Here is an 11,150-nt window from a genome sequence, read left to right as displayed (position 1 = left end):
GGGGACCGTTAAAGTCGCCGTGCTGCCAGGCGGGGCCAGGGTGCCTGCAGAGGTCCCCTGACTCCTCAGCCGCCTCCTGCCACCCGCCTGGGCTGCCCATCCTGGGTACGCGCCTCCGGGATGCCTCTCTCTGGCTCGCTTATTTCTCTCTGCATCTTCTCTGCTTTTTCCTCTTTCTCTACCTTTCTTTCTGTTGCTCCCACATTCCTTCTCTTTTTTGCCCCTGTCATCGCCTCTCATTCTCTCTGCATCTTCCTACCTTTTTATTTCTTTCATGCCTTTTCTCGGCATCTCTTTTTTCCGAACATCTTTGCAGCTCCCTTGTTTGCTTTTTCTCTGTTGCTCATTTTTTCTTTCTTTCTGCCTCTTTCACTTGCTTTCTGGTTCCTTCTGTGTCTTGCTCTCAAGCCCCAAATTGTAGCAACTCAGGGACAAGAGGGCCCCTGCACTCTGCCTTGGGGAAGGTGGGCGCTCCCCCTCTGAGGGCACCGATGGAGTCCACTTCAAACAGGACTGGTGAAGAGGGTGCCCAGGCTGGGGAGGACTGGGGTCCTGCCTCCTGGGCTGGGGGGATGGAGCCCTGGCTTTGAAGAGGCAGCATCATCTCACCGCAGGGCCTGGTCCAAATGTAGCCTCTCTGTCTGGGCATTTCTTCCCATTGCCCTAGCCACTCAGTCCACTGGAGTGGGAAGGACGAGGTGTTGTGCTGCTGGGCCAGAGCTGAGTCTGGAGGTCTTTGCCAAGTTCCCAATAGTTAGCATCCTCTGGGGTGGGAATGCTGGAGAGCACTCAGGGTTTGGTGCCCTCCTGCCCGCCCCATCCAGGCAGCCGGCGCTGACTGCACAAGGCAGACGTGTGACCCCTCCAGCCAGCTATGCCCCTGCTGCCTGGCACCGTGGGCCTGGCAGGTCTGCTCTTCTGGGCAGGCCAGACAATGAACGCCTTGATGCCCAATGCCACCCTGGCAGTGGCCCAGACCGAGGGCCCAGCTGTGAGGTCTCTGAGTGGCCTGGGGGTGCCCCGGTACCGGCGGAAGCGCCACATCTCTGCCCGGGACATGAATGCCTTATTGGATTATCACAACCACATCCGGGCCAGCGTGCACCCACCCGCCGCCAACATGGAATATATGGTGAGTCCCCGTGCCTTCCCTGGGGCCCCTTCTGGCAAACACCAACTCAGCGTGTCCCAGATGGGCTGGACCATTCATGAGCCTGCCCTCACTAGCATCCGGGGCCCGGGAAAAGGGCAGGAATTTGTCCATTTTACAGATGAGAAAACTAAGGCCATTATATTGCTCCTTTCTGGAGGCAGCACCAGAGGGCTGCGATTTATGGAGCATCTACTGTGTGCCAGGCTCTACCCCTAAGCCGCAGGGTCCTCCTTTTTCTTCAAAGTGGGTATTACCTCCTTGCTCCAAATAAATCAAGCTGTAGAGAATTCATTTGCTGAAGGTCATCCAGTTGGGCTTCCAACCTGCATCTGCCAGCTGCTAAGCTTGTCGTCTTAACCAACACAATACCTTTTCCAAGAATTCTGGCTTCCCTCGGGGGACCTGCAGGGGAGTGCGTAGCTGGAGCTTTCTATGTTGTCTCTTGGCCTCAGGGGCTTGCTGGACACACCCCCGCTTGTCCTCAGCAAGCCTGTGGAGGTAGAATTTGCAGCGGTGGGGACTGGGACCTGGGTGGAAGCGAGGCAGGGGGTCTCAGGCTGAGGCGAAATAGCAACCAACCAGCCAAGGAAGCTGGGTTGTCTTCCTTCAAAGAGGCAGAACCGGGGGCTTTCACTCCACCCCCCACACGCCAGGCTCCCAGAGTGGAGGAGGGAACCTTTCTCCTTATCACGGCCCCTCCCCCCGGACCATTGTCCCAAACTAGCCTGGAGAGATGGGCTTCGAGCCCACCTGCTGACTTCTTTAGGGAAGAAGATTGGCAGCCCGCCCCCCCACTGAGACAAATACGTGCTCATCACCTTGCAAATTCTTATACTTTCATAATATGTCCATTCACTTATGGACCAGCCCCGGCTGGGAGCCAGGCACCACGTTAAGCCCTGTGAACAGTGTCAAGAACAGGATGGATGAGGACTCCTCCCAGAGCTTCCATTTTAGAGGAGAGGATAGAAAACAAAGATCAACCACAAAATTTATGTATCATACGACGCCAGGTAGCAATAAGGTACTGGGAGGGGTGGGCAGGCAGCTAGAGATGGGGGTGCCGTCTATTTGTTCATTAACTGACTCATCTATTGATTAACGCAGCGACTGGCACGTAGAAGGCCCTTCGGTTTTCAAACAATGACACATTTATTGAGCGCCAGCCGTGAGTGCAAGGCCCTCCCCACAACAGGTGTTTAATTATTGCATGCATTATGGAACCGAGAGAGCCGGGCGGCTCCCCAGGGACCCTGGGGAGGGTCCGTGAGTGTGGGTTTGATGTCTGCATCCCGTTCCCTCAGCTCGCCCCTTCGTGGCATGAAGGAAACATTTCTGTTTTTCCTAAAAAGGGACGAGTTCCGCAACCCTGGGGAGATGTCTGGACCCCTCTTTGGGGGCCCCCATTTCTTCACTCGTGGCTTTGGCCCACAGGACAGGTATCTGGCTAAACATCCCTTGCTCCAGGAGCCCCTTCTCTCCTACAGCTCCAGAAAGTCCAGGTCCGCCCACATTCTCACACCCGCGATTGTAATGATTGTTTAACATCTCATTTCCTTGCTAGACTCTGAGTCCTTGTTCAATATTTGCTGAATGAACAGATGAAATGAATGAACCAATAACATCTCGGAATCCTGGGAAGTCGGAGTGGAAGGGAACTAGTATTTTTTCAAGGAAAACTTGGGGCATTCATACATTGGAAAATTAAGAAGCTGTTAAGAAAGATAAGGAGGGTATGTTCTATGTACTGATATGGACCCATCACTGAGATAACCCATCGTATCTCCACTTACCTGGTTAAGTGAAAAGAGCAAGGAGCCAAACAGAATGTCTGGCGTCCTGCCATTTGTCCAAAAAATTTATATATATATATAATTATTCTATATACTATATAGAATATTATATATTTATATATGATATATAAACATGCATGTATATGTAATATATATAAACATATATGTATACATAATATGCTTGCAGGTGTAGAGTATTTCTGAACAGGATCAAGAAACTCGCAGTGATGGCTGCCTCCAGGTCAAGGCGGCTGGAGGGATAAGTATAGAATAAACATTTCCTCCTTCAATATCGTACATATTAAATTTGTGCATGTTTTCACTATTCAAAAAAAAAAAAAAAAACCCTTGAATTAAACATTTTCAGTGTTGGTGTTCCCGCTGCGGCGCAGTGGGATTTGTGGCATCTCTGCAGTGCCAGGACGCAGGTTTGATTCCCGCCCAGTACACTGGGTTAAAGGATCCTGCATTGCTGCAGGTGCAGTGTGGTTCCCAAGGCAGCTTGGCTCAGATCCCTGGCCCAGGAACTCCATATGCCACAGGGCAGCCAAAAAAGAAAGAAAGAAAAAAAAATACAATAAGGAAAACCCCCCAAAAATCCATTTCCTCCCCATCACCCTGGGCTCAGTCACCTCTAGGGACGGCTGGAAACTCCTGGGCCAGTATCCTGGGGCCTCACTCAGAGCGAAGAGCCCCAGGTTTGAAGTCCAGTGAGGGGAAAAAAGCATCCGTCTAGGAAGGAGTCAGAGACTTAGGTGTGGATCCCGGCTCTGCATGGACTTGCTGTTGACTTTGAAGTCCCGGGCCTTCTTTGAGTTCTCATTTATCAAGTGCATTTCTCGAGGGGTTCCGAGGAGACGGGGCAGTCCTGGTACTGTGATATGCACATCTCTAGACACTGTTGAGATGATGGTTTTCCCCCAGGGGAGCTTCATGACCTGTCTTCTTCCCAGGTCTGGGATGAGCGGCTGGCCAGGTCTGCTGAGGCCTGGGCCTCCCAGTGCATTTGGGCCCATGGACCCTCACAGCTGATGAGATATGTGGGCCAGAACCTCTCCATCCATTCCGGCCGGTGAGTGGGCCTCTGCCCTTCCTGCACGCAGTCTTGCAACAGGTCACCAAGCACCTTGGGGGGAGATTTTTCTTCCACCTTCTGTGCCTCCCCAGGTACCGCTCCATAGTGGATCTCGTGAAGTCTTGGTCCGAGGAGAAGCGGCATTACTTGTTTCCAGCCCCAAAGGACTGTACCCCACGCTGCCCCTGGCGCTGCAGTGGGCCTGTCTGCTCTCACTATACCCAGGTAACCCCAGGGATGAAGGGCTGATGGGAAAACAAATCCTCTACCTCAGAAAGAAAAGAGTGTGGTGGAAAGGAAATTAGAAATGAAATAGAGGCCCCCATGGACTTCCTTTTATATAATGAGCCCATTTCTGGAAAGTTGTGCGTTCGCCAAATTGAGCTGAACTGGATCTTGGTTTATGTGTCTTAGTTGGCAAACGATGTTGTTTGACCCCAAAGTGGAGATGTATGATCTGACAAGTTCAAGAGTGCTTTTGATTTCAATAGGTCCAAATATTTTCTATATTTTCTATTATTTTCTGTTTTCTAAGGCTTTGAAAATTGTTTTTCTTGTTAAAGTATCGTTGCTTTACAACGTGTCAATTTCTAAAGCTATCCTTAAAAGAGAAATGCCAGAATAAGATCACAAAAAATTGTAGTATATATATCTTGAGTGCTAATATTGAATATGTAACCACTTACTACACATAAAAATACAACACAGTATAATGTTGTGAGAAATAGGACAGAAACTTTCAATTGCAGGGCAAATGTCTTCTTTCAGGCCTGCCAATCATTCTATGACTCATTTGCAGTAAATTAAAAAATTGAAATTCGAGACTGTCTAGGAAGTATAGGCCTAAATCAGATGTCCTTCCTGACAACCATGAGATATTACCTCCATTTTCCCAAAGAAGAAACTGAAGCACAGAGTAGTTAAGTGAGTTGGTCAAAGTCACACAGCTCGTGATATTGAGATTCTGATCCGAGGCTGTTTAAGTTCAAAGTTTGTGTTTTAACTTCCAACGAAATAATGATTTTCAATAATGATTTTATTGGTCATTAGGGAGAAAAAAAAAGAAATATAATAGAATGGTATAGAAAATATTAGCATATGTCATGCAGGATAAGATTAAATATTGGTTCAGAAAACATTTGTTCCAATTGTGTATAGGGGTGTGTGTGTGTGTGTGTTGGCACACTGGGTAACAATAAAAAATTTATTCCTTACTGTTGATTGTAGTTAAAAAAAAAAGGTTTGAGAAACATCATAGTACAATATGCCTTCCCTTCACCTTGAGACAGAGCCTCCCCCAGGATAAACCTCATCTAATGCATCCACCCTGCATGAGGCAAGCTCAGGAGCCTTCCAGCCCCGAGTCCTCACAGACTCCCTTGTCTTTGTCCCTCCTCAGATGGTGTGGGCATCTTCCAATCGGCTGGGCTGTGCCATCCACACCTGTGGCAGCATCAACGTTTGGGGCAGCACCTGGCGCCAGGCTGTGTACCTGGTCTGCAACTACGCCATTAAGTGAGTGCAGCTCTGTGGCAGAGGGAGCTCTGGGGTGGGAGGGTGGACCCTGAGGTGCAGTGACCAAAATTCTCAGAAAATGAAAACACGCAGGACCCCCTGCCCTCCTCCATTCTAAGGAAACTTAATACCATGCAATTCGGTAGTTTTAGAGATATAATTAAGAATTCTTTATCTTTACTTAATTGAAGTTTCAGAATCAATTAGGAGATGGACAGAGGACCAGGGTGGGTGGATAGGCAGCCTCACAGATGAAACCAATAGTAAAGAATGTAGCTGAGATCTGCCAGGCACGTGGGCTTGCAGATCTCTCACTGTTGAATTAGACCTTCACATGCATCAACTGGCAACACTGGACAACCACAGGCCTCTTCTTCTAAGTGCAGTGCCAGCCCCTCTAAGCGTCCCACAAGAAACAGAGCAACCAAGCATGCAAGATCCAGAGTTCCCATTGTGGCTCAGCGGTCATGAACCCAACTAGTATCCATGAGGATTTGGGTTCGATCCTGGGCCTTGCCCAGTGGGTTAATGATCCGGCATTGCCGTGAGCTGTGATGTAAGTTGCAGATGCAGCTTGGATCCTGAATTGCTGTGGCTGTGGTGTAGACCGGCAGCTGCAGCTCCAATTCAACCCCCAGCCTGGGAACCTCCATGTGCAACAGGTGTGGCTCTAAAAAAAAAGAAGAATGCATGCTCCCTGCAGGCAGGCAGATCCCATAGGAAAGAGGAAGGGTACAAGAGGCAGCTTCTGCCAGACTCTCCAGCCAGCTTGGTGGGAGAAAGATCAAGAGCAGTCTTCCCACTCAAGTCCCTTGGAAACACAGAGAAAGGGGAATGAAAGGTCCCAACTACCTTTATAGTATGCAAACTTGCAAATATTACAGATCCTCATACAAAAACAAGAACAAATTCTATGTATATATGACATTTAGAGTTTCAAAATTATACGATTACTGCCTTATAGTCTCTCATAGCCCTTGATCATTTCCAACATAATTTCCCCTTATTTTCTCACTGAAGAGATGAAAGAAAGAAGAAAGGAAAAAGGGAAGGACACTGGGAAAATATTTTCCCTTTTTACAGATTAAGAAATGGAGGCTCGGAGAGGTGATTTACCAAAAGTCACAAAGCAGAGCTGTTTAAAACACAAGTCTTTTGGTTTCATGTTCTGCCAACTGTACCATCCTGATGTTCTGGAAGTCACTGGCAGCTGGAACCCCAATTCTCGAGTCAGGATATTTGTTTGTGAGATGGAGACATCTATGGACAAAGTGTCATAGTGCAGCCCAGCTTTATTAGACCTAGAAAAATGCCACAAAGCAAATTCCTTGAGAAACAGCTCAGGGAACCATTCCAACTTGTTTGCTAACCTGTTGGATTTTTGAAGCATTGACCCTTAACCACATCGTTATTAGGATTTTTAGGCTCTAGAATCCAGACTGGGTTTGAATTTGTGATTTTACTTAACGTCTCCATGCCTGTTTCTTCATCTGCGAAACGGGAACAAAATGGTATCTACTTAGAGAATTGTTGAGAGCATTTAGTGAGTTGACCCACGTAACAGCTCCGGGCTCAAAAGAAGTTTGGGATGCATGTTGGTTCTTATTATTACTAGGCCTGGGTTTGATTCCCAGCTCTACCACACACAGACCACAGGCCCTGGCTAAGTCGTTTCATGCTCATGGGTCTCAATCTCTTTTTTTTTTTTTTAATCTTTTTTTCAGGGCTGCACCCACGGCATATGGAGGTTTCCAGACTGGGGGTTCAATCATCGGAGCTGTAGCCACTGCTACGCCATAGCCACAGCAACACCAGATCCTTAACCCACTGAGCGAGGCCAGGGATTGAATCTGCCACCTCATGGATGCTAGTCAGATTTGTTTCCACTGAGCCACGAAGGGAACGCTTTTTTTTTTTCTTTTTTCTTTCCCTCTTTCAAAACAGGACTAATGTTACCTGCTTCACAGAGGATCATGGTCCATAGTTGCCCAGACTACATTCTAAATAAATCATGGCCAGGATTATAACTCGGTTATAAAGTCTTTGAAGACAGGAAATAGATCTGATTCATTCTGATATACTTTTACTACAGTGATTTCAAAACTTTTTTTTTTTTTAAGCTGAACTTTTTTCCAAGTGGTTAAACAAAGAATGACTTTTATTCCATCACCCCCTGGTGTCACCACCACTGACATGCCCTGCCCCCAAACTTCAGGGAGCACCTTTTTAAAACTGTGGACTCCTAGCATCCAACACAAATCCTGATGCCTGAGAGATGTTCTTGAAGTGTTTGTTGAATGAATGAATGAATCCATATGAAACCAGATTTACATACTTTTCTAAGCACTTCGGTTGACTTTACTTACAGTCATTCAACAATCACTTTTGGAGGAAAAAAGACTCCACCTCTGCCCGCAAAGAGTGTTTGATGTGTGAGAAAATGAGGCAGGGGACTTGCAAAGATAACTAACACAATTGCCAGTGGTGAGATTATTAGGCAGCCCTGAGCAAGGGTTGGGGGAGTGATTTGAGGTCTTGAGAAGACAAAGGGGGAGAAAAAGAGAAACCTGCGGACTGGGATGGTGAAGAGGGCTGTGAGAAGCTGGATCCATGCGCTGCTACAGCAGCCTGGAGGGCCTAATGAAAGCTGTAGATGGGATTCATAAGCTAGGGGCCAACAAACAATAGCCCACACCCCAAATCTGGCCTGCTGCCTACTTTTGTAAATAAAGTTTTATTGAAACACAGCCACACTATTTGTTTACATATTGTCTAGGACTTCTTTCATGCAATAAAGACATCTGGCCCACACAGACTAAAATATTTATTATCTGGCCCTTTACCTAAAAAGTTTGCCAACCCCTGCACAGGCAATGAGAAGCCACTAAAAATTCTTGAGCAGGAGAATGATATGATGAAGGTTTATTCTTTTTTTAAAAAATACACAGTTTTAATATAATTCACATACTATACAACTTATTTGTTTTTTGGCTGTGCCAGCATCATGGAGAAGTTCCCAGGCCAGGAATCCAACAGCAGTGAAAACATAAGGTCCTTAACCCACTGAGCCACCAGGGAACTCCCCAACTTAACCACTTGAAGTGTCCAATTCAATGTGTTTTCGTATAATATACTATTCATTTTCTTCAATCATGGTAAAATATATATAACATAAAATTTTCATTTTAACTATTTTAAAGTATGTAACTCAGCATTAAGTACACTCACAATGTTTGTACAATTATCACCACTATTTCCAAAATGTTTTCTCAGTAACCTTTGAGCATGGCTCCCTATACCCCTTCCCCAAAGGCTGTGGTTCCTTGAGAGGATTAACTCAGGAGCAGGTAGGATGAATTTGGGAAAAGGCTGTTGAAGAAATAAATGTACAGCAAGGGCCACAAGGAGGTTTCATGGCTCCATCCCCCATAATTAAATGACATTCAGTATTCTTAATTATTCTAGCTTTCATTTGCATACCACTCTTGCAAAATGTTTTCACATAATTTTCATGGACACCATTTCATTCATTTATTTTATTCAGAGAACAAAATCAAGGCGCAAAAAATGAGGTAGTTGATTGGGCAGCAGCTGGCAGGTGGCAGAATCGAGGACCAGAACTCAGATCTGGGAGTTCCCATTGTGGCTCAGCAGTTAATGAACCCAACTAGTATCCATGAGGACACGGGTTCAATCACTGGCCTTGCTCAGTGGGTTAAGGATCGGGCATTTCTATGAGCTGTGGTGTTAAGTTGCAGACTCAGCTGGATCCCGCGTTGCTGTGGCTGTGGTGTAGGCTGGCAGCTACAGCTCCAAGATGCAACCACTAGCCTGGGAACTTCCATATGCTTCGGGTGCTGCCCTAAAAAGGCAAAAAAAACAAAAAACAAAAAACACCTCAGATCTGCCTATTTGGGAAGGGGAGTGTATGTTGGGGGGTGTATGGCAGTGATGGGGAGGGGAGGGGTTTGTGCCGCTTGGTGGGGGTGGGGTGGAAGGAATGAGAGAATCAGCCTTTCCTGAGGGTCGCATCTCTGCCAAGTCAGGCAGGCGCTCAGGGCACGAGCACAGGGCTCCATCGTTATGTCTTAACGCTGCATCCCCGTGTGGAAGGCAAGTCTTCCCTTGGTTTTACAGACAAAGAAACTGAGGCTTGCAGGTGTGACTTGGTCACAAGGCCAGTCAGGGGCAGGGCTGAGATTTGGAAACCTGTGTGAAGGTGGCTTATGTCATGGTCCCCCAACCCCGCCTCTCTGGGACGTTTTCTCTTCCAGGGGCAACTGGATCGGTGAGGCGCCGTACAAGACGGGGAGGCCGTGCTCCGCCTGCCCTCCCAGCTACCAGGGCAGCTGCAACAGCAACATGTGCTTCTCGGGGCTCAAATCCAACAAGCTCCTGTGGTTCTGAATCTTCTCTGGGCTCTGGCTGGCCCTCCTGCTGGTCCTGACTCTCCAAAAGTCCCTTCCCAAAGAGCGGGTCAAGGAATTTTTTTTCAAAGGACCTGAGCTGGGCTCGCTCTACCAATCCGAACTTTCCCACCTGATCCCATTTCCTGAATGTCCAGCATGTGCCAGAACAAAATGACCTCCCCGCCTTCCTTCTTACCTGTTACATTTTTTTTTTCCTCCAGCTTTTGGGAAAAAAACCTGCATCTTTTTTTGTTTTGTTTTGTTTTTTAGGGTTGTGCCTGCAGCGTACGGAGGTTCCCAGGTGTGGGATCAAGTCAGAGCTGCAGCTGCCAGCTTACACCACAGTCACAGCAACGTGGGACCTGAGCTGCGTCTGTGACCTACACCATAGCTGACGGCAATGCCAAATCCTTCACCCACTGAGCGAGGCCGGGGATCAAACCCCCATCTTCATGGATACTAGTCAAATTTGTAACCCGCTGAGTCACAACAGGAACTGCAGTGGTCTGCAGCTTTCATTGACTCGGTTCTCAGAGAGTCAGGGCTGGAAGGAGCAGTGGCAGCAGTTCTGTGACTCTCAGGCCTCAAACCCAAAAGTCTTTGTCCATCCAATAAAAAGTATTTATTAAATCATCTTCATCCTATCACCTCCCTTGATTCATCCAATAATAGCCACCCAGCTCCTGGGTAGCCTTTGAGGACCTATGGTCTCCCTCTCTCTCTCTGAGTTGGGACCATTTGGGGTTCAAGTTTTTGAAAAATAACTGAAATCAGCTTGTGGACACTCCACCCTCCCTGCATGTTACTGGAACCACTGCAGAGACCAGGCACCCCTTTTATAGATGGGCATACTGAGGCTTCGTGAAGGGGTGGCCTTGCTGAGAGCTACACAGCTTGTCTGCAAAGGCACCCAGGGGGAGGCTCAGGCTCTGACAACCCCTTCTGGCTGTGCAGACACCTCTCGGAATGCTTAGAACTGAGAGACAAAAGCCAAAGCTGGGCTTTTTCACTTCTCACTCTCTGGTCTTGCCTCTGTCATCTCCTTGTAGGCTCTATCCCTGTCTCTCTCTCTCTCTCTCTCTCTCTCTCTCTCTCTCTCTCCCTCTTTATATCCCCTGAGGAATTTCATTCTCATTCCCATAAACCCTTTCCCCTCTCCCCACCCCACCCCTCCCAGTTATCAAAACACACAAAAGTCCTTTTGT

The 11,150-nt window shown here is 47.6% G+C and overlaps 1 protein-coding gene across 1 annotated transcript; it reads left to right on the top strand.

Moving 5' to 3' along the window:
* Positions 1-874: 874 nt before the first annotated feature.
* Positions 875-10,132, top strand: R3HDML (R3H domain containing like). Its single transcript, XM_047770315.1, has 5 exons — positions 875-1,132; positions 3,900-4,018; positions 4,114-4,246; positions 5,421-5,536; positions 9,811-10,132. Exons 1-5 carry the CDS (start codon positions 875-877, stop codon positions 9,941-9,943), a joined length of 759 nt encoding a protein of 252 aa, XP_047626271.1. The 3' UTR covers positions 9,944-10,132.
* Positions 10,133-11,150: the final 1,018 nt, after the last annotated feature.

This window comes from Phacochoerus africanus, chromosome 3 (assembly GCF_016906955.1).
Source record: "Phacochoerus africanus isolate WHEZ1 chromosome 3, ROS_Pafr_v1, whole genome shotgun sequence".
Lineage (NCBI taxonomy): Eukaryota > Metazoa > Chordata > Mammalia > Artiodactyla > Suidae > Phacochoerus > Phacochoerus africanus.
This window is presented reverse-complemented; position numbering and strand designations above follow the sequence as displayed.

Bases quoted from the DNA above. Each gene is read 5' to 3' on its own strand.
- R3HDML (XM_047770315.1), top strand. From the start codon at position 875: ATGCCCCTGCTGCCTGGCACCGTGGGCCTGGCAGGTCTGCTCTTCTGG. The intron at 4,019-4,113 runs GTGAGTGGGCCT...GTGCCTCCCCAG, and splicing joins CTCTCCATCCATTCCGGCCG to GTACCGCTCCATAGTGGATC. The intron at 4,247-5,420 runs GTAACCCCAGGG...GTCCCTCCTCAG, and splicing joins TCTGCTCTCACTATACCCAG to ATGGTGTGGGCATCTTCCAA.